Genomic DNA, 27077 nt, shown 5'->3' on the forward strand with positions numbered 1-27077 from the left:
AAAGTTGTCTCAAGTACTTTTGCCAGCGAAAGTCCTTGGGCTAGCCTTCTTTACATGAAGCTAGACAAAGTCATGTAAATGTATAGAAGATGTAACCTGTGTTTGATACTCTTTCCCATGTAATTTTCCCCAAGAAGGAAAGTTAGAGAAGGCACAAAACTCATGGGCATGTAAAGGAGAATATACCCAATTAGGAACTCTTTTTAAAGTACTTTTCCAAAGAATGTAGAAAAACGGCTTAGAGAGGAGGCCATGCAAAGAAATGTTATTGAGAATATATTACCTAAAATTACTTTTTCCTTGTATTTTTTATATTTCTTGGATAAATATATAGAATATGATATATGAAAAATTCCATCTCGAGGTTTCTAGCTCGGAGGTTTTAGCTCGATAAATGTGTGTACTCCCTCTATCCCATGTACTTACCAACACCAAATCTATCAAGCCATAGAGGCCACCCCACTCCATTGCAATTGAGGCACAGCTATAGGTGAGTCCACCTCAACTAATGTCATAATCTTGACTCCCCACACGAAAGGGCATGTCAAGTAAATGTCGAGGAAAGTAGCAAAGAGAGTCAAAGAAAGCAATTAAAGTTGGAGAAGTCTTCGTGCTAGAGAAGTGTACACACACGGACACACCTTCCAGCCATTGCCCATGCACGTCACCTACATAATTCACTACAATCATCATAATTTTTTTCACTTCTCGTATCTCACGTCACGTACAAACACATGCACCTGCAACTAACCTTATCAACACTGATCCTCTAGGTACATCTATGGATGGGTGGACTATTGGGCTGACGTATTCCCCACACGAAGAAGCCTAATCTCTAAGTATCACACTATGAGACCCAAACATAATACCCTGTTATGATGAAGAACTCTACATCACCTATCATTTTCCATGTTGCTTGGATAAGCTACATGCCATCTAGGCTACCCAAAGCTTCAAGCTTCCTATCACTTTGCCCCATCAAGCTCTGAATTAGTCGTGAACTATCCCACTTAACCTCGGCTGCCTGCCGTACCTTCATGGTGTATCCTCGACCCTCCACACCATCCACTTCCCGATAGCACCTTCACCACCGACTTGGGTGACGTGAGGATGCAGTTACCATTAGGAAGGGGGTAATGCTATACCACTCCATTGGTTTTAACATGGTTTCGATTGCCCGACCTACCATAAGGCACTTCACCATCTTACCCGCATATGAACGAACACTGCTATTTGTAAAAAAACGTTGGAACATATAAAGAAGCCTTCACTTATACTGTCAAATAGGGAAGTCTACAGGCTTAGTGTATATAGCTGCTTTAGACTAGTAATAGAGACTTGACCTTTTTTAAGTTTGGCCGACCTAGTGTGGAAACTAGTCACTTGTATATAAGTCTTTTTTTACAATAAACAATACACAATCATTCCCTTGTAATAGTTTTCTCATGAGCTCTCCTTCTTCCTTCTTCTTGCTTTCTTACATACTATTGAATCTTGCTTGATTGATAAATGCATGGTAAATATAGGTTTGATTGTAGGTTTTCTTCTTACATTAGCTTCCCACCTTTTGTAGGAGAGAGCCATCGTGAAGGACCATCTCTTCTTGCCTCCATCTAGGCATTGACAGATCTCCCCTCACCCCTTTAGCAAGGAGTATCCCGGTGTGACAGAGTGAGGACGCGAGATCAACAAGAACCATCATGAAGGACCATGTCTTCTTACCTCCATCTAGGCATTGAGAGCTCTCCCCTCACACCTTTGGCAAGGAGGATGTGAGATGAACAAGCTAGTGCACCCACAAAACGAGAAGTTGTATTTAGGGCTCAAAGGCGAGAAGTTGTATTTAGGGCTCAAAGGCAAGACCCAACGATATGCTTTGGTAAGGCTAAGGTAAGCTCTTGACTTGAACACCAACATCTAAAATAATTTGTAATTAATACAAAAAGAAAAAATTGCTTTTGATAATAATTATTGAAAAAATAGAATATCATTATTATCACAACTAGAATAATTATGATTAAGCACAAGAGCAATATGTAGACTTTAGATGATTAAAGAAACGCAACTTTATATTGTTTGCATAACACAATTTTTATACGATTGAAAAAGGAGAAAAATGAAAGAGGAAAAATGGAAATTTAAAATCTAAGCTAGATGATACCCAATCTGACATTTGGAATATTTTAAGCCGAGGAAAAAAAGTGACATTTATTCTTTCAGTCAATGTGAAGCCTTTATGTTATATAAGATATGCGTGAGCTTGTGTTCATAAAATTTAATCTAAGCTCTTCGATTGGACACTCTCCATTGGACATTCCAAAGGGCCCACTTTTGTTATTCATTTCTTAGAGGACCCATTTTGGGTTTATAAATTTCCTAATGCCAAACTTTTACTGAGTCTATTTACTAGAAATTACAAGACTTTCGTCCTTTGGCCATCTTGTGGCTAAGATTTTTTTAAATATTATTAGAGGCACACTTCAAGACAAGTGAAAAGGAGTAAGAGGCATGGGCCAAGCACACTTTTGATGAGATCACTCCCCATTGGACCATATCTTAGACTCTAATCAAAGTGTGCTTCATTAGACTATCGTCATCACTTTTGAGGAAAACACTCCCCATTAGACCATATCTTACACTTAATCCAAAGTATGTAGTCATCACTTTGGGCCATATCTTACACTCTAATCAAACTAGAATATCATCATCACTTTTGATGAGATCACTACCCATTGGATCATATATCACACTCTAATCAAAATCATGCTTGATTAGTATTGTATTCTATCACTTTTGCTCTTTTTTGTTTGATTGTCACATGTCACATGCCAGTTACATGATGGATATATGGTGTTAGACTCCCAACATCTCATGGGGCCTTGTGGTGTCTTATTAGATGTTAATAGCTCTCTCTCTCTCTCTCTCTCTCTCTCTCTCTCTCTCTCTCTCTCTCTCTCGTGGAAACTACATGGGTACTGGGGTAAGATCCCACAACAAGAAGAAATTCCTCATCATCCAAATGATAATAGAACAAGTAGCCTTGAGGCTGAGGCTGAGGCCTTAAAGAATAGATGTATCTTGAAAAAAAAACAGTTCTAATGTTGTGATTAAACATGTAAGGTTAACGTACAACTTAAAGAGAGGAGCAATTGAGATAAAGGTTAACATCATGCAACTTCAAGAGAAGAGAAATTGAGATAAAGGTTAACGTGCAACTTAAAGAGAAGAGAAATTAAGGATTCAGTAGATGAGGACATATGTTTGTACAAGGTCTGTTGGTTAAACAAAAGGGTGCATGTAGTTAGGAACACCAATGGGATGTTGTACTCAAAACACAAAAAGCTTAGCTAGATATACACTCAAATCTGAGAGAGAGAGAGAGAGAGAGAGAGAGAGAGAGAGAGAATTTCTAGAAAGATGATAACCTACAATTTATAAAGGTGAACATGGGAGATACCCAACCAATTTTTATTGCAGCATGCTAGTAAAGAAATCATGAAAGGAACCTTGTTGTTTTGCCACTATATGTGGACATTGTGGAGTTCTCAAAATAGGGAGCACTCTTTTTTCTTGAGGATTTCAATGCTTTGACAGAGCCAGCACCCAAGCTTTGTTGTTGGACTAAGAGCACAATGCAATTGCACTTCTAGAAGTAGACCCTAAGGACCTTGGTATAGCTTGTCACCTCATATGATGAACACCTACTTGTCATTGCCAAGTCGATCATTTATCCCAATTCAGATGGTCTCTTTTTTTTCCCACATGGAACAGGCTCAAACACAATTGACCATGTCTTTTATCCCTATGGTTTACCTCACTACATCCTTCACATGTGAGCAAGCATAAGCCTTCTTTGAACAATCCACAAGTTTATTACATCCTCCAAGGCATTTATTATGATCATTTCTTTAGTATTCTATGCACTATTCATGGGTTGAAAATCAAGTGAATTGCTAAGTGTTTATACTTGAAGCTGTCTAAAAATCATTTTCCCATGTCATTAGACCCACCTCTAAAGCTGCAACAAGACATAAGCCCCAAAACTGGTGGAAGTTAGGTAAGTCATGACCATCCCAAATTGGAAGTGACTACATGTATGCTAGGAAAACCCAAAAGTTTCACTCAACCAAAAAATAGGGCCTTGGTAAGGAAATATATGGAGCACACAATTAACTATTTCAAGAAAAATGCCCTCCTATAATTATCACATGCCCCCAAGTTTGGAGTATCTAAACACAGTCACTCCTAAATGTCCCCGATCAACCTTCAATCAACTTCACTCATACTCATATTCACTTCCTTCAATCCAACTACCACTGCCAATCCAATGGATGCTATCAAACAATTACATAATGATAAGGCCAGGAATCGTGAGGGTCCTTTTTGCCATGCCACAAACGTTTCCCCAAATTTGGACCTCCAACACCATCCTAAAGCCAATCAAATGGATGCTATCAAACAATTACATAATGATAAGGCCAAGAATCGTGAGGGTCTTTTTTGCCATGCCAAAGGTTTCCCCAAATTTGGACCTCCAACACCATCCTAAAGCTAGTGATGTGATAGATTGGAGTAACTTTAGAACCATCATGGTGAATTATATGTTGGCTTAAGATCTATTCATATACTTTGTAGTCCCTTGTGAGTAGCTTTGCTTAAGGCAACAACATAAAGTCCAGACAGCATGCCAATTTTCAACGTAGATTCACATTAGATGGTATCTTACCACTCGGGACAATCATCGAGGAAGTACATGAAAGCCTATTGCTTCTCTGTAGCTTTTTAAAAGTCCTTAAACAGTGTCCTACACAGTTGAACTTTTTCTTTCTTTCTTTTTTGAGTGCCATGAGTACATAACATTGTCTTTTTTCACCCCTTTGTAAAGTGAGGGAGAGGGGTGGGCCAAAATCGAACCCCCGTCTAGGAGAAGGAAAGGCATTGCCCTATCCACCCATCCCCACAATAAAACTATTTGATACTCTCAAGAATCTTGGTTTGTCACCTAAGGTGATTTGAGTTGCTAACAACCTTCAACAGTGTCCCACTCCAAGATCTTGGTTTCTCATGTAGGGTGATTTGGCCTGCCATGATGAAAGACCTTCTAGAACATGTCACCAAACATATCCAAACTCCCCACGGGATGACTAAAGAAATTAGGATCACCATTGGTGTCAAGCAAGGCTACCCTCTCAACACATCGATAAGGTGGCTGAATTTATTGAGCAATATGGTGGATCTATACCCCCCTAGTGCATGCCATTGCTGAGTAGATGCAAAAGCATTTGGAGGCCTTGAGTCCATTTGTGAGGAGAGATACTTTGCAAGGAAAGACTAGAATAAGATAGAGACTTCTTGATATGACGTTATGTGAGAAACTTTGTAAAGGAAGACTAGAATAAGATAAAGAGACTTCATGATATGATGTTATCCATGGCTAATATATTTAGACTTGTAGTGATCTGGTCAATCTCATACTGATTTAGGTAGAGAGTAGAGGCATCAACGATATATCGACAGGGTGGTAATCTATCCATATCGGTGAGCTTGTCATACCATCCCCTCCCAAACTTCCAAGATGCACGAAAGAATTGCTATTTGAGGAAGCAAGAGACCAAATGTGATCAAGGTGAGAGACTGTCTAAAAGGGAACGGACCTATATCATCCCCAAACTTTGCAAAATGATCTCTCAAGATGTCCTCTGAATGAGCCTCAATTGAGCCACACCTCTCCCCACATACAGGACTTTCTACAAACATGATTTCCTAAATATTTCGTTTCATCCACAATCTTGGTTATCTTCAAAGCACATCGCACACTCCATGAGAACTGCCATTACTTAGCTCCCATTGTATGAAAACTGAAACACACTCCACGATAGTGGACAGACAATAGCTTTGTAGGATAGGGTAGATCAAGTTTGAGGAGCATTACCATTGTATGAAAACTCCACGATAGTGGACAGACAATAGCTTTGTGGGATAGGGTAGATCAAGTTTGAGGAGCATTAACTCCTCAGATGCCTACTAGCATATTACTAGATCAAAGGTAGATATCATTGACAATCTAAGGAGAGCTCTGAGCTTTCATTCAGTATCCTGATCAGAGATGCCTATCTCCTCCTCGAGACTAGATGGATCCAAGAGGAGCTAATGAGAAAAAAAAAACTTCTTAAAAAAAACCACAAACACACCCTTCTCGCCTCCTCCAACTGTAATACAAATGACAGTTAAAACAAGCCATGGGCTGTCAGGATTTTCCATTTGGCACTTTCTTCATTTCATTGCCCATCATCTACAGTTGAGGTTGCTATCCTGGACAAGACTGCACATCCAATGACTATGAGACATGAAGTTACCCAAACCTCAGCATGCCCTGAAGGTGCTCAGATACATCACATAGGTGAACAAATAGTTTCTACTTGTGCATCAATTGGCATTATCAGCTGCAAGCTCAGCCTATTCATATTTGCATGTAGGAACCTCCATTATCAGCTACAAGTTCGGCCTCTTCACATTCGCATGTAGGAACCTCCTACATTGCTTAGTTTTTTGAAACTTTGTTGGTTACCATTGTAGATGTTTCAGTTTTAATAATGTGCTGCCATGGTCTAATGGACCCGGGACTTTTAAAAGCCATTTATAAACTCTCTCTCTCTCTCTCTCTCTCTCTCTCTCTCTCTCTCTCTCCACACATACACATGTACCCCCCTTACTATGACCTGGTTCTGCATATCCATTCATCCAGTCTTACATGGCTGGAGGATTTGTTAGAACAACATGGAAGTATTGAAACTAAGCTGAACCATTTTTTGTGGGCGACAACACTTGGCCAAGAGTATGTGATGTGGAAATCAGCTGCCCACATAAAAGAAAGCTGACATCCCCACTCTTGTAATCAGCATCCAACAGTAGGTGCAGGTGCACACTTAAAGATATGCAGACAAAATCTTCATAGATAAACCATTGAACCGATATCTATCAGTTCTTTGGAGGTTAATGGCAGACTTGGCAATAATCAAGGCTAGCATTAACGAGAAATCCATATAAGTGGACGTGTAGATTTCTTTTGAAGCCTTTGTCCAGAGTTATTGCCCAAGAAGCTATCGCACGCGTGTGTGTTTGTGTGTACGCACACGGAATGGAAAGTTCACGTTATTTCCAGACTTGACAAAAACCAAAGTGCGAACTTGACCTCATGAGAGTCTACTCACAAAGCTTTAAGACTGCATACTGAAACACAATCACAAAGCAACATAGACTATACGGCAGCTACTTGTAGCATCACCTCAACCTCAGCATATTGTCAAAATTAGAATATTGTTCTTTACAAGCTCTCTTCATGTCACATGAGAGAATACGTGGACTTCATCATGTCTCTACTTGGAACATGCAACATTTATCCAAACATGTCAACAACAGTTCTGAACATGACAGCTTCTCATGTGAGTGTTATACTCCTTTGTGCAGATAATGAAAGCTGACAGTGTGATAGAAAATCCACATTCACATGAATCTCTGCCTACACTTTCCAGCTTTGTCTCAGAAAACAATGGCACAGGAATACAACACTGCAGATACAGCCATTCTATGCAATTGGCCCACTTTGAGATGCAGCTAGCCTAAGAGGCTGAGCAAATTATTTGCATAGGCCATAGCTTTGACATTTGGATGAGGCTGCCATACAAAGTCAAAAGAAGCAAAGAATTCAGCAAGACATATCTTACCACCCTGCCCAGAAGGGGACATGAGTTCGAATCCCAACATATAAATGTATAACATAGAACCCACAAAAGAAAAAAGAATAGCCGCATCTTACAACTGAAGCGAAGGTTCTGATGTCTGGCTTAAATTCTGGGGCTTTGAACTTTATGTATGCTCCCTTATTGCCCATCTGCAAGTCCGCAATTAACCTCAATCAAAAGACTCAAAACAACTTCGAATATTCTCACTTAAGTAAGGCATTATAAACCTAGGGGTGCAAAGATTGTTAACCTGATCACAATAGTTTGGGGCTGAGAATACTGTAATCAGCTTGCCATCATGCTCAATCTGATAGCCCTCATCCTTGACTTCATGCGATCTAACAACAAGATCTGAAAAAAGCACACCATATTAAAAGCACATTCAGAAAACCAAAGTACTAACACTAAGAACAAACAAAAAGGTGCTGGAAGTGAATGTTTTGTTTGCTATTACTGTCATGGCCCAATACAACAGCTAGAAGAGGAGAATGGGAATGCAGGGGACAGCAAAGGCTCAGTCAGCCACCAATAGGCTAATGAGCCACGTTCCAACAAAACAACAGTGAAATAAATTCTTGTGTCTTTGCCTTGGAAATTAGATAGTGCAGTGTAACATGGGTGCTCGCAGAAGTGCAGAAACGCGTTTATGATTGACTGATTGTGATTAGTGCCTAATCAGAGCTGATCCTCCAGAATCTGTTCCGAACTCAGAAACTCTGCCACCGATACCCCTTCCTCTCTTGAAAGCTTTCCGGCATCCTCGGACACTCCCTCCTGTTGAGCTTCATCTATGGATGGTATGGATGGACTTACCACTGTATGTGCTTCCTTTCTTGCTTGGATCTCTTATCAACAAGCTGCCAACTGGCTCTCCAAATGCTGGATAATCCTCACCCCTCTCTATATTATATGGTTCCACTATGCTCTTGTAGAGATTGTTGTTGGTGGACCATGATTCCTCACACAAAACCAAAGAGCTCTCTAGCATCTCCCGAAACGCCATGTACCTGCCGCATATGTACTTGAAGAAAAACAAACACACATTTGTGGTCAAAGGACTAGGCAAAGGTTTCATCCTTGTGTGATGGAGGCAGGGTGGGTGTAGCCAATTGGCTCGGGCAGGGAAGCCGCATGTACCCTATCTAGCCGCTCCGTCCACAAACTGGCCTGCATGTACCACTCCCTTGGAGGCCCCCTTCTAATGTGTTTTGCTCCTGTGTGTGTTATCCTGCAGCAGAATAGGGCTGCGTTTTTGTTGAATCTGTCCGCCCTTATGCTCTCCCAGATTTGGCCTCTTCCAATCCTGTCTGGCTGCGTTGAACCGCCTTGCTTGCTTTCTCTATCCGCCCTCTACTTGGTGCATTTGGCCCTCTTTCTTGTCCTTTGGCTGAGCGCCCCTTGCACACACGAGCTATCTGGTACAGAATTTGCAAAACACAACCCCGATGAAAAAAAACGCAAACCTGAGTGAAAACACTGATGACAATGGGGTTCTTTGCGATAGATCTCCATGACCTTGTGAGAGAAAAAATTGCAGCCTTTCTTCTGTCAAAACCTGGCGCTTTAATACCAATGTAACATGAGTGCTTGCGAAAGCATGTTTATGATTGCTTGATTGTGAATCCTCATAATTAGAGACTTTAACCCATGCACAACTAACTGCTTTTTCTTCATGCTCAATACACAATAGAAAGAGATGATCTAATCTACCATGTATTACTAACATGAAGTATGCAATGTTGAATAGAGATACTCAATCATGGCATTGCTCTTCAATGACTCAATGATGATCAATGAATGAATATGACTAAGGTCCATACTCCTATTTATAGTGTCTAATGTTGGTGAGTTGGCTACCAACCCTAATAATAATGTCCAACTAAGTGCATTCACACACTAACCCACGTACTCAGCCTCTGAGTTAGCTAATGGGTTCGAAGCGTGTTCATGTCACACTTGGGAGAGTGTGCACGTGACATGCAGTCAAACATATGTCGCAGTCATCTTCTAAAATAGACCAATGCCCTTTTAAAATTCATCCACCCGGATTGTGAAAAGCTTTCAAAACTTATAACTTGTCCAGCCTTCTTTCAATGTAATGTGTATGATCTTCCCTTGTTACTTGGGCAAATAAATTGATGGAGAGCTAGTGGAGATTGTGGGAGGTTGGATTTAGGCTGCCACAAGGAAACTGTCTCAAGACATCTCAAAGACTTAGGGCATAGTGCAGACCCAGGACTTGACAAGCCATCAATGTCCAGAGGAGACAGCAGCCACACAGCCAGTTAGGGCAAATGAAGAGTGTGAATATACCATAAACACAATCTAGGCCCCCAAAAGATGAGATTCTTTGCCATTGGCACCTGGACTGTGTCATCTTGTATAGGTAAGCCTGGATTCCAAAGTATGGCAGGTATAGGTGTGGAGAAAGCTAGAGTAGAGCTTTCAATCTTTAAGCAGCTGTTTAAACTGGAAGAGGGGCAGAAACCTTCGTCAAGAAGGCCGTGTCAAGTTGGACACCCTCCGGCCCTTAACAAGAGCCTTCAATTTTTAAGGATACAAACCTTCTAAAATTAAAACAGCAAGACGACGTTGATTTTCACAAGATAAATATTGTGCTCCTTTTATCTCATTGAAGGTCATGGCACATGCAAAAAAGTTAAAATTACCATTTTTTGGTGCCTTATCTGGCCAATATGACATTTCACACTACATAATGGCATGAGATCAACTTGGAGACTCACAGTTACCTAGATTATTTTCCTGCAGAAAACTCTTCGTAACATCTGAGCCGAAAGCTACGCCAACCCCACGTTTGCTCGGTGACCTACCCAAACCAGGATAGGGATCACTCCATAGCAGCTCACACATTAGTCCTGAAATAAAAAACCAGATTATATGCCAAAACTATAATCCCAGATCCATCACATAATTTAACCACTTATATAGTGTATCATTTTAATTCAAATAATGCACACATACACGACATACCTTCATCAGGTGGCTCAATGAACCGATCTATGTTTCGTATATCAGAGAGCTTCACACCGTCTGTGCTAAAAAGGCCTCCATGTACGACAAATACTTTCCCATTCAGAACATGAGCCAACGGTAAGCAGCAAAAGACTTCAGAAAACAGCTCCGCCATCGTCTCATTGAACTTTGCCTTCACTTCCCCTTCGAATCCATAGATTTTGTTCATACTTTTGCTCTCATGGTTACCCCTTGCAAGATGAACACCTGCGTGTCATTAAAACAAGGAGCTTCAGTTTCCAAGTTTGATAAACTCAATTTTTATATTTGATAAGACAGCAAGAAATAAGACGAGTGCTGACCACCACAGCTCTGACACAATCTGGTGGGAGGCAACCCATCCAGCGAGAGGGCAGCCCTTAAAAGCCAACCAATCACAGATGAGTTCACCTGGTCTGAAGCCACCCTTACTAAACCTAGAGATTTAACCAACTCTTTCTACACTATGACCACATCAAAACAACCAAAAACACAACCTTGTGGGTAAAGGCACTTGAAGGCAAACAAGGTGAAGATGACTTCCACTGAGAAAGACCCTCGATCAACAAAGTCGCCATTGAAAAGATATGGATTCTCATCAGATGGGAGCCCATTCAGCTCAAAAATGTTCAGCAGGTCATAATACTGCACTCATTTTTAGAAGAAAAAAAGGCTTAATTAGTCTGGGACTGCATGACCAAATTATAAGGTTAAATGGATTGCATCACACAGTCGTTGCAACTCACTTGACCATGAACATCACCACAAACAGTAAACTGGCCATTTTTGGGAACTGTAACATCCACGAGAGATGGAAGGGCAACTAGAAGCTTCCGTGTTTCGAGCAGGATTTGAAAAGCGAATCTGCAAGCAAAAAGGGCCGCCCAAAAAAAAAAAGTTACTAATGACCAAAAAGATCATGAAAGAATAAATATCACAAGCATAAGCACCCCCAGTGCCTGTGCAGAGCACCAATACACACACCGTTTGTGTATCTTTTTCTGTTGTTTGAAGTCCTCCATCATTGTCCTTATAAAACCAAGGGTGATGGTCTCCCCTTCAAACTTGGCCCCTTTGTAAGACTCTTCCACCTCTATGACCACGATAAAACAAGCATAAGTATATTGCTTCTATGAAAGAACTCTCTGGGATGTGTGAATCCACACCGCAGGAACCATGTCATAGCCACAAACAGACAAAGTATAAACAAATGAAAAGTGATTACCTATGGAATGATAATCCAGAGATTCAGCGACCGATATTCTTTCGTGATCATTGCTTGCAATGGCTTCCTCGAATCTCATCCTTTGCACAGCTGTTTGACATTCACGAAGTTTTTTCATGGCATCTGGGTCTTTGGGCACAATCTTAGCTACCTGCCAGAACATAACGTAAGATATCCCCCATAATGGCTCAGACCCAAGTGGCATGCATATCTCACATACATTTTAATGGAGCTCGTAGCACACCTGCTTGAAATCTTTTAAAGCTTCCTTAAACTTCCCCATTGCTAGAAATGCAGCTCCACGCCGATAGTATCCCTACATAAGGCAATAATGTGAGATGATCAACACACTACCAACAATTGAGACTCCACAAAGAACAGAATTAAATATGGATTTAGATGTTAAAAAACATGTAAATTTGAATACTCGAGGAAAACAGAAGGGCTTACCTTCACATACTTTTGATCAATCTCTATAGCGTTTGTGGCATCTTCGACTGCACTGCCATACTCCTCAAGTTTTGTATGGGCGAATGCACGATTTGCCCAGTATACCGCATTGTTGCTGTTCAAATTTATAGCTTGAGTGTAAAGGTCTACTGCTTTTGAGAACTTGTGAGCTGAAGAGGTGAGAAAATTTATTAGGACCCGTACTTAATGCAACTAAGCGTTTAAGATCCTATCAAAAAGCTTACAGCAACATGATACATACAATGGAAAATTTTTAGGTTTCGTGGCATCCCATGAACCACAATGCTGAGTTTCTATTACATAATTAAGGCTAACCACCATCAATAACGAGAAACCGACAGCCACAAAGCAAAATTTATCTCCTGTTACATCCCTGTATACATTTTAGCCCCTATTTTCCTCTTTACCTGTTGTACTGGTAGGGACTGCTAAAGCACACTCAAGGAGAAACTCAAGGAGAAACCCAACTCCACACATGCTTTGGTGTGAAGAAGAAGATTAAGACCTGCTATTTTCTTCTGGGAGAAGAAACTGTTAACAGGTGCATTTGCTTAAATTCTATTTTTACATTTGTTTTCTGGTACATATACTCTTTGTACTTGTTGTCCATTAATGCAATACATTGCAGCAGCCTGTTTCCCATTTGAGAGTTTGATTTTGTCCATGTTGTTCCACTTTCCGAGCACACTTTGTTGAGTACTTTTTTATGTGCATTTTTTGGTCTTTAAAACTGCAACTTAAACATGCTTCTGCAATTGTGTTTATCTAGGACACACAGACACTCTTTCCCCTTGTTTCTCTAACAATCTTTGCATAATTCCAGATAACGACCTAGAAGAAATTCAAATCCAAGAAAGAAATTGACTTGGGTGATGGCCTTCAAAGTTGGTCATTCACACACTTTTCTACTTTTCTCATAGCCAATCCGGACATTAACATTAATCCGGACACTTTTCTACTTTTCTCATAGCCAATCCGGACATCATTAACATTAATAACGTGTCTAAGATCTAGAAGCTCCTTTTTGAAGAAATCACATTTGCCTTCTTTTGCAAACAGAACTTTCTCAGAATTTTCAATACAATTCTCAAATGTCGACCATGATCCTTCAAGGTCCAAGATATCGTCTAAGAAGACCATCACAAACTTTCTTAGATATGAACAAAAGATATCATTCATCATGTGCTAAAAAGTGGCTGGTGCACTAATGAGTCCAAATGGTAATACCAAGAACTCATAATGCCCATATCCAGTTGTCACCAATTGGCCGACCATTTGGTCCATCTCCAGTTTTGTGTCTCGTTCACTTGAGGCCAGGCCAGTGTCTCATGTGAAGAGGCCAGTATTTTTGCTTGACATGGACGGGAGCCAGACTAGTGCCACCCGTGTGTTAGCAGGATGGTGTCGTATGGACGGGAGACAGACTGGTGCCACCTATGTATGACCTAGACTGTGTTCTATCCATGGGATTGTCACGCCATGGAAGAGCCAATATTTGTGCCGTGTCTTGCCTATGGGACTGTCACACCATAGGGAGGCTCGTGCCTGGAACTGTGTCTTACCTATGGGACTGTCACTCCGTAGGAAGACTGTAACTCGCGGCGGCGGGTGCCCGGGGGACTAGGGCCTTTGACACACTTGTTGATACCATCAATGCATATTAAAACATTTAAACATGGCCACAGCCTTAACACATATCCATCATAAAACATAAAGCTGGACAAAACATCCACAAATGCTGCAAATGGAGCTTGCACAAGTGACACTGCATAGAGGCCGGAATGGGCCGACCCCCCCCTTTGGAGTATTTTATTACCCAAGGAGAATAATATCATGTACAAGCTTTGAGGGCCTTACTCTCCCCACGGGAGATGCCGGATTATCCATATACAAATGCCATAACACAGCCCAACACAAGGCAACCAAGCCGGAACATAGGCTGTAGAAATGCCGAGCCATCAATGTAATCCATATACCTCCGTGTGGGTACTGATTCTTCCCCAAAAACCACAGGTCTTCATGCAATAGAGCTAGTACAGCAAGTACAACTCTCCATTCAGCCGGTACAGCAGGTACAATGGTTGGTACAGCAGGTACAGTGGCTGGTACAGCCGGTACGGTGGCTGGTACAACAGGTGCAGCAAGTACAGAAGCTGGTACAGCAAGTACAATGGCTGGTACAGCAGGTACAGTGGCTGGTACAGCCGGTATGGTGGGCAGTACAACAGGTACAACAAGTACAGAAGCTGGTACAGCAAGTACCATGGCTGGTACAGCAGGTACAGTGGCTGGTACAGCAGGTACAACAAGTACAAATGCTGGTACAACACATACAATGGCTAGAAATCATAATAAATGATTGAATACCCTTGCCTTCAGTATTTCTTCGCGATGGAAGCCTCCAAAACAGTCCCCAACAGCCGGTATTCTTCATGGGCAGCCTTCAAGAGAGAGAGAAAGAGAGTAGCCATCATTAGGGAAGCCTTCAACGGTGGTAGAGGCTAGCGTGCAGCAAGAGAGCCTCCATTAATGAAGAGAGAGCTCTCCAATTTATAGATTTGGGCCTCCCATGAGCTAAAATGGCAAGAGAAGGCTACAATGACAAGTGGAGAGCCACACAATAGCTGAAGTGACAAGTGTGAGGCCACTTGTCTCATTTTGATCCATTTTCTAACAAGTGTCAGGCCACTTGTCTCACTTTGGTCCACTTTCTTGCCACATGTCCCAATCTAAGAGATGGGTCCTTCCATAATCTTTACCTCTAAAAATATCCCAACTGGTAGACATTCTGTCATAGGCACTTTGCCAACTCTTGGTATCTGCTCAATTCCACATGTAATGACACGAACAGAATTTCCATCGGAGCGGGCCAAAAATAGCAACTCTCCTAAATTTTAGGAGTGTGGTCCTTTGTATTCTAGGATAATCCCCCATTCCCAAAGCTTGTACTTTCCAAATATTTAAACGTCCTGGAGTCCACCAGACCCCTTTCAGACTGGGAAATGTCCAGGCTGGTGACATCCTCCCCAACTTCTTAAAAGTTGTCCGCAACTTTAAGCTTCAAGCCATATATTCAAGATATAATCATGTCCCATCGATTGGGCAAGACGAGACAGTCTCAAAAAATCCAATATAACTGAAGAATCCATGTCCCAAAGAAATGGGCGAGACTAAATAAGTCTCCATAATACCAATATCAAAATCATGTCCCAAGATAAATGGGTGAGAGAAAACAGTCCCATAAGTCCAGATAGCATAATCCATGTTCCAAGTAAATGGGCGAGACAAATTAGTCCCATAAGTCCAGATATCATAATCCATGTCCCAAGTAAATGGGCGAGACAAAATAAGTCTCCTGCCAACAAGACATCGGTCCACATGACCCTTGGCATAGACATAAGTCTCGTCATGTCCACTTTACCACTTGCACTCCGTGTTGGTACTCTGACCACACACCTTGGATGAGAGGTGGGCTTACAAGAGACACACAATGAGCCAAAACGGCCAACCCCTCCCTTGAGTAAATTGTATTACTATTGGAGAAATTCAATACATAGCTTCACGGGCATCCATTGCCAAATCCTCCATGCCAAATGCATATGAAATTCAGCATTTAGAAAACAATGGTATGTCGATGTAAATCACCAAGGAGCTGCCTTGACGCCCGGCCCGACTTCAGTGCCCATATTCTCTACCATTGGCTCTATGTTCTACCAAGCAAGGTAGCAACATCTTGAAAAGCACTTAGGTCAAGAGAAATACTACACAGGGCAGCTAAACAAGGAGTCCTGAAAACAATCACTCGCAAGCATAGATAACCTGGTGTTCCATACGCATTTCTGCTACACATAGTTTATAGGCATTTCGGCCACCAACTCACACTACCCTCTCAAGTGCCCATGTTCCCTTCCATATGCTCTCTATTGTTCCACCCACACATGGTAGAAACAATCTTCAAGAGAGCACGTAGGACAAGAGAACACTACACAGGGTATGTTGTGCTTGTCACTACCCTTTGAAGTGCCCATGGTTCCCTTCCATCTGCTCTCTATTGTTCCACCCTCACATGGTAAAAACAATCTTCAAGAGAGCACGTAGGACAAGAGAACACTACACAAGGTAAGTGAACCATGAGTTCCATAAGTCCAATGCATCCCAAATAAAGGGAGCCAAAAAGAATAATCCATCCCAGTAAAAGGGAGCCATAAACATAATCCATAAACCTGAGGATGGATCCAAATTCCTAGAAAAGAAGTCCAGGAATCCATACACCTGTATACCATAATCCTTGTATACCATAACTCTTACCACATACTCCGTGCTAACCACACACCTTGGAGTAGAAGTGAACTTAATCCATAAAAGCATCATATCCATGAGATAACCAAAGATTTCTTCTCTATAAACTCGAACAGATTCGTCCATAGAAATTGCCTGTTAAGCCCAATATCTATATAAATCTCGACAAGAAAGAAATCTCCATAGATATATTCCATCCCAATAAAAGGGAGCCATGAAAAGAATTCATCCCATTAAAGGGAGCCATAAACAATGTTTCCCTGAAACCATCTCAAGGCAAACAACAACACCTTTCTCCTTGCATAGCTATACAAGGGTTAGTGAACATCAAAAACACTTCATAGCAAAAGCACTAACTTTGCAAACTCAAAGTATACTTAGCTTTTCTTTGCCAGGTTGGTCATGAAGCCAAAAGAAATATCTCGTCACCATATCCTTAAGATATCCTGAGATATATCTCCATATAGCTTGCCTGTAAGCTTGATAATATAATCCACAATATCCATATGGAAAGAGTGCTAAACGTGTGCACATAAAGCCAACTTCACACTTCCACGATAAAATTCTGTGAATTCATAAATCCTTAGATCAACAAGCTGTCTACTGCTCATGCTCTTGCTTCATAAGCTCTGAAGTGGCTGGCCATGCTTAATAGCAATGATGGTAAGTGTGGTCCCCACTCCAGATCTTTTCTCTTCCTTATTGATAGAAGGAAACCTCCGCTTCCAAGAAAGCCTATGCTCTGATACCAATGTAACTCGCGGCGGCGGGTGCCCGAGGGACTAGGGCCTTTGACACACTTGTTGATACCATCAATGCATATTAAAACATTTAAACATGGCCACAGCCTTAACACATATCCATCATCACTTTGCATAAAACATAAAGCTAGACAAAACAACCACAAATGCTGCAAATGGAGCTTGCACAAGTGACACTGCATAGAGGCCGGAATGGACCGACCCCCCCCCTTGGAGTATTTTATTACCCAAGGAGAATAATATCATGTACAAGCTTTGAGGGCCTTACTCTCCCCACGGGAGATGCCGGATTATCCATATACAAATGCCATAACACAGCCCAACACAAGGCAACCAAGCCGGAACATAGGCTGTAGAAATGCCGAGCCATCAATGTAATCCATATACCTCCGTGTGGGTACTGATTCTTCCCCAAAAACCACGGGTCTTCATGCAATAGAGCTAGTACAGTAAGTACAACTCTCCATTCAGCCGGTACAGCAGGAACAATGGCTGGTACAGCAAGTACAATGGCTGGTACAGCAGGTACAATGGCTGGTACAGCCGGTATGGTGGCTGGTACAGCAGGTACAGCAAGTACAAAAGCTGGTACAGCAAGTACAGTGGTTGGTACAGCAGGTACAGTGGCTGGTACAGCCGGTATGGTGGGCAGTACAGCAGGTACAGCAAGTACAGAAGCTGGTACAGCAAGTACCATGGCTGGTACAGCAGGTACAGTGGCTGGTACAGCAGGTACAGCAAGTACAAATGCTGGTACAACACATACAATGGCTAGAAATCATAATAAATGATTGAATACCCTTGCCTTCAGTATTTCTTCGCGATGGAAGCCTCCAAAACAGTCCCCAACAGCCGGTATTCTTCATGGGCAGCCTTCAAGAGAGAGAGAAAGAGAGTAGCCATCATTAGGGAAGCCTTCAACGGTGGTAGAGGCTAGCGTGCAGCAAGAGAGCCTCCATTAATGAAGAGAGAGCTCTCCAATTTATAGATTTGGGCCTCCCATGAGCTAAAATGGCAAGAGAAGGCTACAATGACAAGTGGAGAGCCACACAATAGCTGAAGTGACAAGTGTGAGGCCACTTGTCTCATTTTGATCCATTTTCTAACAAGTGTCAGGCCACTTGTCTCACTTTGGTCCACTTTCTTGCCACATGTCCCAATCTAAGAGATGGGTCCTTCCATAATCTTTACCTCTAAAAATATCCCAACTGGTAGACATTCTGTCATAGGCACTTTGCCAACTCTTGGTATCTGCTCAATTCCACATGTAATGACGCGAACAGAATTTCCATCGGAGCGGGCCAAAAATAGCAACTCTCCTAAATTTTAGGAGTGTGGTCCTTTGTATTCTAGGATAATCCCCCATTCCCAAAGCTTGTACTTTCCAAATATTTAAACGTCCTGGAGTCCACCAGACCCCTTTCAGACTGGGAAATGTCCAGGCTGGTGACAAAGACCAGGATTTATGTTTTATGTTGTGCCATTTTTTGTGTCCGACAGATATTTTGTACTTGTTCCATGAACGGGAGATATGTCCATGATACTATTTGCACATGCACTCATGTTTTGCATGTTTGAAACTGTTTTCGCATGACTTGTATTTTTGTGTTTGCCTGCTTGACGTGTCACTTACTGAGCGGGGACGCCTGCCAGTGAGTCGTGAATTTTGCTCTGTCTTCTGACAAGTTCTGTTGCATGTGAACAGGTGGTAAGTGTATTGCACATGTTGGTTTAATACTTTATTTTCTAACCTTTTGTTTTATAAGGTAGTATATTCACATTCACTTAAAAGTGGGCACCCACATAGGGGCCAAGGTGGGAAGCCACACTTAACTTTTGTGTGTGTGGGGGTGGGTGCATTGTCACCTACCCACACCCCCATGGAATTGGCCGCCCCCATGCAACCTTGGGGAGCTGGCCAGTTGTAGTCATGCAACTCCCCCTCCAACAACTACAAAGAGGCGACCACCCTTCTCTCTCTTGAAAAGACGTTTTTGGATGCGCCACCTTCACCTCTTCTTCAGTCAGGCTGCGCATGCTGGTGGCTGTCTCCTATCTGTTGGCGGCTGTTTCTCCTCCCATATAGGCGGCTGCTGTTCCTTCAGCAGGTGGCTGCCATCCTCAGCAGGCTGCGCTGCCTCTTGCAGGCGGCTATATGCTCACCTCCAGCAGGCGGTTGTTCTCTCTGCACTACGGGCGGTGCAGGCTGCAGCCAGGCATCACCTATCCATCGGGCGGCTACACCACAGGCTGACGGCCCCTTCTCCACTGCAGCCAGGCGGTCCTACAAGCGGCTGTCCATCTCATGCACGCAGCGCTCCAGCTTCGGCAGGCGGCTGTCCACTGTGTGCCCTCTCCAGTAAACTGTGCACTATGGGCCGGCGGTTGCAGGCTGCCCTCCCTTCTCCACTGTAGTCAGGCAACCATACAGGCTCCTTGCCTACCACAGCAGGCGGCTGTGTGTCCATCAGCAGAGCAGGCGGCCTCTCTTCATAGGCTGCACTCCATCCTCCATACAGGCTGTACTCTGCATATAGGCAGCTACTTCTCCATCTCCAGTGGGCTGCTTATCCTCTCCATAGGCGGCTACGCCTCCTCCTCCTCCATAGCTGGCAGCTGTGTCCTGCACAGCAGATGGTGGAACTCCTTTGTAGGCGGTTGCGCCTCCTTTCCAAAGGCGGCATCTCCCTTCTTCAAGTGGCTACACCTTCAACACAGGCAGCTCCTCCTCCTCCTCTTCGACAGGCTGCTGTGTCTTGGTGTCCTCCACTCGTAGCTGCACACAGACAGACACATCCGGGTATTGGTTTAAGTTAAGAACTGTGTTGTAAATCTGATAAAGGATCTTCTCTACGGCTAACACCCGTTCGGTGCCAGGTAGTCCAAGCTTTTGGAGAACCACGGTCCAAAGGTGCCGAGATCGGGAGAGCCAGGCGTTAGTACGGGAGCGCCTGTTTGTGCGTGGTCCTGGAACACCAGTGGGGCGCTCTCCGCGGATTCCCGTGAAGGCATAGGACCGTAGAGACTGGACCACTCAAGTGGTCGCTCTACTTCGAACGTCGACTTCGAGCCTTTTGTTTGGTACTATATTCATTTGTACATGGACATCATCTGGTTCTATGAACCCATGGAGCATTGTATTTGTTAAATACTCCCAATAATATATCATATATTGAGGGGGGGGTCGGCCCGTTCCGGCCCCAATGCTGGTGTCCAACTATTTCATTTCATTTCATTTCAAACTTCAGTTGTTATTAAGTTGTCCATTTCAAATTGTGATATTAAGTTGTGCTATTACGCGTGTGGGTGTCCAACGGAGTCTATTCCCACTTGACGGGATCGGTTTCATTGGTATCAGAGCACGGTTGTTTCCCTCTTCTTAGTGGGGAAACGAACCTATGTATTGGACACCCCGCTTCTAGCACACTTAACACAATGGACAGCCAAGGCAACCCTTTGGAAGTGCCTAATTCAAGGGGCCTATCAAGTGCCTTGCGTGGTTCTGATGCTTTACAGGGAAGGCATAAGCCCCTTGAGAGGGTGAATGATAGTGATTCAAGGGGACAACTGTCTCAAGGAAAGACAGTCATGCAAAAAGAAGAGCCTGATGCAATGGTAAACGTGACTTTTGAGTCCATAGCACGGGAAGTGGGCAAGAAGCCAAGGGAGTTGGCACTTTCCTACCTCCTCCGCAAAGGTGACATCAAAGAGGGGGAAGATGGAGAGCTGAAATTCAGAAATCCAGCATGGAGATCCCGCATCTCGAAGGTTGAGGTCTTTTATGCAAAAGAAAGAGGTGACAGTCACCTCTCGTCATGCATCTTCTCCACAAGACACAAAGCCTAACAGGTATATGTATGCTAGTGCTCATGGAGGGCATGAAGGTCACATGCATTCAAGACATGTATCCCATGGTAGGGGTGACAGGTCTGCTACTAAAAGAGCTTTGCCTACTGAGTTGTCTCATGGAGAGACATTGCCTTATGCAGGAAAGTCTCATGCATCTGATTCTCAGTTTCGTGGAGCACATGCCACCGTGCTTCATGAAACTTCCATGATGGCGCATGGAGCCCATGCAGATAGGGCTGCCCCATTGGATAAGGGGAAAAGAAAAAGAGAGGACCATGAGCCTCAAAATGGTATTCCAATTGGTCTAGGTGACATCTTGTCTACGCTCAAAATGACCGCGCTAAATGAAAGGGAGATTGTCCAATACATGTTGTGCATTGCATGGCATACATGCATGCCTCAAATCTGTTTTCGCGTGAAATGTTTTGGTACCTGCAAAATTTGCTCCCATAAAACCATGCACGTGAATCTATATTCTGTCTTTGCTTATGGATTGCAAGCACGTGGTAAGAGGTACTCTTGACACTTGGTATACTCTCAACTGTGCCTCTCTCTTTGAGTTTCACATCTCTCACTGTCTCTCTACAACTGTAACATGCGGAAGCTTCATAGAAGAATCAGTTAACTTCAATGCTCATAATTCAACAATCCTTCACGACAAATATAACGCACAATACAGAAGATGTGCAGAAAATAGAGAGAGAGAAAGAGAGAGAGAGAGAGAGAGAGAGAGAGAGGGGGGGGGAAGAAGAGGACACAGAATTGGGTCCCAATCATAGTCACACGAAACGGGGGAAACGGTGCCCCGAAACGGGGAAACGCCATTTCCCCATGTCAACTTCACGAAAACGGCCAGAAATGGGGCGATTGGGTCGCTACCCACATGGCATTTTTTTCCGCCCAAAAAAAATTGCTAAGGTTGGCTGCCCACGTGGCATTTAAAAAAACAAAAAAAAAACGTTAGCTGGCCCACCCGTAACGCAAGCGATGCCCGTTGAGAAAAATGACGTGCGCTGATGGCCCGTTGAGAAAAATGGCGTACTCTGGCCCTTCGCTTCCTACCCGTTGCCCTCCTTGCAGAGCTAGTTGCAACTTGCCTCAACGGCCACCTTGGCTTCTTGAACCACAACGTCTACTTATCACCACACGATATAAGCTATAGTACACTGCTTGTTTTGTACAGTGTACTTGTACACAAGTCCCTAGAGCTGAGATTCAAATCCCAAAGCTCGAGCACATTCCTCTCCCCCCCCCCCCCTTTCTCTCTCTCTCTCTCCCCCCCCCTTTTCTCCCCTTCTGGTGCAAGGCTGAAGTTGGAGCAAGGCACTTCTCAACTTGGTCCTCCACAATCAATAAATTTTAATCAGTAAGTGTTTTTTTTTAAATTTGTAAATGGACCTTGTTTTTTTTTATGATCATTGACTTTTTTTGAAAATAGATAGGAAGCATCTTAATTAAATTGAACCTTTTTTATTAATATAACAAGTCCTTTTTCAATTAATCCCTCTCTTCTTCTTGATGTGCTGCATTCAATAGTTTGCACTAATGGCATTCTATGAGCGGCGTTGTGGTTGTCATTTATGCGTGGCTGAGCGACAATACATTGAGACAGCTCATTGTCGATGCCCTTTGCCTCTTCGAGAGAGCCTGACATTGCAAGAGGCAATCTCGAAGAGGGCTCAACGATGTCATTGCCCTCCCATGTGGTTTTGGGATGTGTGTTCTCTATGTTTGTTCCACTGACATCTCTATCTCTACTCTCAAACCCTAGCACACAGGCTCGAGTGTTCTATTTCTTTGGGTAGCTAGTTTTCCCTTTCGTGTTTTGTTGGCATATAGTGACTCATAGATCACTTGTACTACTTTTGGTTTCACAAAAACCTTTGAAAATTTTTCAGACGAAATAAAATCTCTCTCTCTCTCTCTAAGTGGGTGAGCCTCTCTTGTTTTTATCTCAGACCAACATACCAGAAGTCAGGTCCCCACCCATTGGGTCCCTAACCAGAACTCGAATTAACACACTTGCATTCATAACAGCATTCTCAAATCTAAGAGAATAATCATCATAATCCTCATTAATGCACGCCAATAAATTTAAGCAAGTTTGAACTTGATGCATCATTCAAGTCTTCTTCTCAAAACCATCAATATATAATTAACCTCTTACTTAATCAGACGTGGTCAATACCATTCCATCACGGTCCTTGTAGATCTTCATAATGTGATACCATCCAAAAGGCACCTAGGTCTAAGAAGAACCCTTCTCTTGTGAAATTTGGGCATCTTAATATCAAAATAAGCCTCACAAGATTGCACTACATGTCATCTTTTAGATTAGCAACATTCTAATTTGAAAGATAACGCGTCAAATTTTATTGATCTTGAAATTTGTTACAGATATGCTCTGTGCAAAACCTTAGTGTACCATAGCATTCACCCATTTTTCTCTTCATTCAGCCTAAATCAGCAAGCTCTATTATGAACACATAAGTAGAGGAAGGCACCTGACATACACATGTGCGCACATATATACAGAAAGAAAAAGACCGTTTACCACAAAAAAGCTTACTGAAACATCAAACGATGGAGTTTGATTCAAGGTGTTAACCTTGAAAGGCTGCATTTGCAGCTGCTTTCAGTTCCTCTGCTCTCTGCAGCTCTGCCACAGCATTACCATTCATCGTCACGATATCTCTTTGTCGTCTATGCTTCCCCTCAGAACTGTCCAGCAGCTAGGCTCGATCCTTCTTTAACCCCTCACAAACATGACCTGCAAAGTGGATCAAGAAGTGTAGCTCTGGGCAATTAATTGAGGCCCATATCCTTCACAGCGAATAACCTTGTCTTTCTAAAGTAATTGTGTAGTGTAATGCCCAGGCATGATTTTGCACAGGCGACTGTTGGCACACTCACCAACACTAGAATACATTGCCTAAAAGTTTCTCGAGCTCGGGTCAGTAAGATGGCACGCTTTTGCACAGGTGCCACTAGAATACAGTGCCTGACAAGTTTCGCTCTAGACATCGAGCGGGTCAGTAAGATGGCATGATGGCATCTACAATCAAGAAGAGTAGGGGTCAAAGGGTTCACCTCATCTCAAAAGTGGTCCAATAATAAAAGCTCGTCCTGATGGGGTTTTAAAAACAGTATTTGATGCAGCTCAGAAGAAAACCCCCCAAAAAAAACAAGGAAAGGGCAACAATGAGGAAACCCAATACAAGTAATGTCTAAAAGCAGGCTTTGGGCATTAAAAGAGGTTGTTGCGTATGATTATTTAGACGTTAAGGGTGATTAGGGTTCTAAAGCTATGTAAAAAGGGTATCTTCAATGACCCATTATTGTCTGCCATATAGACTTCAGCAAGAGCAACGACATCTTAATGCTTTTGTTGTACAGAGCGGCAGGCTCACAAAGTTCGAAAGCTTACCGTACGCAAGAAGACCCAGAATCGATGAGCTTATCTGCGCACGAGGCCCCCGAGAGCTCGAATCCGGTCAAGAAAGAGGCACGAAAGGAATCAAATAGCACTAAAAAAATGTTTACTAAACCATCGAAGATTAGATAGCCTTAACCTAAAGCATTATATTGTGGTAACCTTTCTTAGTAAACCATCTTATGGAGTAGGACCTTTCTTAGTAAACCATCTTATATCGTGGGAACCTTTCTTAGTAAACCATCTTATGGAGTGGTAGAAGTTTTTTTTTATTTTTACTTGGCGACTAGGGAGCAAAGTCCCATGGGGCACGCGGCCGGCAAGGTAACTATCAGGTGTCCAGTCGGTAATCGAACCCTTGCCGATATTGGAATAAAAGATTGAGTGGATCAAAGTGATTTTTAGCCCCACCTTTTGCATGCACTTTGATAACTATGTATGTGTTTAGCTTATCAAACACTACATTACTAACATAGAAGCTTCTAGTAGATGGACTCTTGAGAGTACACAAGCACGATACACTTCTCATCTTTAGGCATCAACTTGTTACTTATCTCAATTCTCATCTAGGATGCACACATAGCATGTAAACCCAAAAATCTTCATTGTTCATTATCAAGTCTAGAGATGGTGAATGCCACATCGCCATTCACTTTTCTGAATGACATGTCTTGTGAATCACTTTTGTAAATGCCATGTCTTCGAATACTTTTATAAACCACTTAGAGATCTCTCCCTTCAATTAAGGCATATTCAATGGGGAAAGGGTTCCTTTCTCTCATTTGGGTCTAACACAACTTCTCTTAGCTCCCGCATGTTTCTTATCACTTCCTCTTTCCTACTCACTCCTAGTCACTCAAAGTTTTTCTTTCATAGCTTACAAGCTCTTCTCAATGCCATGTCTCCACTCCACTCCACTCTATAATGCAAATCAAGCAAGAAAGTATGCTCATTTATAAATCTTTATGCGAGCTATCTCACCCATAGCCATTACATAAAGCTAAATCTTGTGCTATTCTCACACAACCTCATTGAAATTAAGCAAATAAGGGCTTACAACAAGCTAAGGCAAATAAGCGCATATATACACAATAACAATGGAACTCACAAACCATAGAGAGCATACAGATCGTCTGGACATTGATAGAAAGGATACAGATCGTCTGAAGATTAGTAGAAAGGCTGCTAAGTAAGAGGTAGAATTTCTTTACTAAAATGTGCTATAACACTTTGTACAGTACGCTAATATGATGGAATGGGAAAATCTCTCCACCGCATTTTGAATAAAATTTGCACATCTTTCAATCTCATTTTCTAGCACATGAATAGAGCTTTTAAGTTCTTTAACCTATGTCTTCAGCAGCTTATCTATGCTTTCCATTAAATTGGCATATGGCTCATGATTTGCTTTCAGAAGATCTCCTCTTCATATTCATCCAGCTTGTCGATTGTTGCTTTTAATTCTCTAGATCTAGTAGCTTTCCTTTTAAGATTGTTAATCCTCTCAATATCTTGAGCTCAATGGTCTTCAAGTTCTGCATTTCATTTTTCCCAACTCTTGATTTGCCAACTTTAAAGCTATTACTTCATTTTTGAACTCCTCTATACTATGACGATAAGCTTTAACATGTTCTTTGTAGATAATACACTCTCTTTAAACCCAGCTAAGCTATTCATCTTACTCAAAAATGATTGTTTGCCGCCCTTGTCATGTTGATTTCCAGTATCTGTTGGAGATTGGGCCCGTGAAGTCTTTGTTGGTCCATCTTCGAGCCTCCTGTAGTTCTTGCCAAAATGTTACCTGGCCCTCTGGATCCACCTCTCCGAATGTATCATCTAGAATTTTGTTTAGCAGGGCGTCAGGCCAAAATTCAAGATCAAATAAAAGCTTAAATTGTTATATATATCTATTATATAGATTGTCCATGAGCTACTTGATTTTAGCTTCATAAGAATCCACATAACTGGCATGACATCATCTTTAGTTGCATCTATGACATCTATTTGGCTTTGCAAGATTTAGAGTCTGCTCAATCAGCTTTGGACATAGCCTCATGTTGATTCATGGCAAACAAATGTTGGGTCATCACATTTTGACATTTTAGATATGAACTTGTGTTTTGTTGTAAATCTAAAATTTCTTCTTGCATTTTGGGTTTATCTACATTGGACTATACTACATCCTCTTTATGCGCTTCTACTATCTGCCTCAAGGTCACCTGTTCAACTTCCAAGGTTGCCACCTTATTCTAGATTGCGAATAGTTCTACTCTGGATTTTGTCAG

At 42.3% G+C, this 27077-nt stretch overlaps 1 protein-coding gene across 4 annotated transcripts; it reads right to left on the bottom strand.

The window, feature by feature from the left end:
* Window positions 1-7261: 7261 nt before the first annotated feature.
* Window positions 7262-24981, bottom strand: LOC147637061 (serine/threonine-protein phosphatase 5-like). 4 transcript variants are annotated; one of them, XR_015266321.1, is made up of 14 exons: window positions 24787-24981; window positions 23968-24129; window positions 12430-12599; window positions 12224-12295; window positions 11980-12130; window positions 11739-11847; window positions 11501-11618; window positions 11252-11399; window positions 10734-10982; window positions 10493-10618; window positions 9206-9297; window positions 7993-8093; window positions 7817-7891; window positions 7262-7674 (listed from the first exon to the last, which is right to left on the bottom strand). XR_015266321.1 is itself a non-coding variant. In XM_086800674.1 (13 exons), the coding sequence occupies exons 2-13, from the start codon at window positions 24038-24040 to the stop codon at window positions 7615-7617; spliced, it is 1452 nt and encodes a 483-aa protein (XP_086656800.1). In that variant the 5' UTR covers window positions 24041-24129; window positions 24787-24981; the 3' UTR covers window positions 7262-7614. The 4 variants fall into 4 exon arrangements, 2 of the variants coding, with proteins under 2 accessions (XP_086656800.1, XP_086656802.1); XR_015266320.1 differs by having other exon boundaries at window positions 9206-9303; XM_086800674.1 differs by lacking the exon at window positions 9206-9297.
* Window positions 24982-27077: the final 2096 nt, after the last annotated feature.

The sequence above is a fragment of the Cibotium barometz genome, chromosome 7 (genome assembly GCF_041138505.1).
Source record: "Cibotium barometz isolate CiBa-2024 chromosome 7, ASM4113850v1, whole genome shotgun sequence".
NCBI classification, from domain to species: Eukaryota; Viridiplantae; Streptophyta; class Polypodiopsida; order Cyatheales; family Cibotiaceae; genus Cibotium; species Cibotium barometz.

Bases quoted from the DNA above. Each gene is read 5' to 3' on its own strand.
- LOC147637061 (XM_086800674.1), bottom strand. From the start codon at position 24,040: ATGAATGGTAATGCTGTGGCAGAGCTGCAGAGAGCAGAGGAACTGAAA. The intron at 11,619-11,738 runs GTGTGTGTATTG...TTTTGCTTGCAG, and splicing joins CAGAAAAAGATACACAAACG to ATTCGCTTTTCAAATCCTGC. The intron at 10,619-10,733 runs GTATGTCGTGTA...TTTTTATTTCAG, and splicing joins CATTGAGCCACCTGATGAAG to GACTAATGTGTGAGCTGCTA.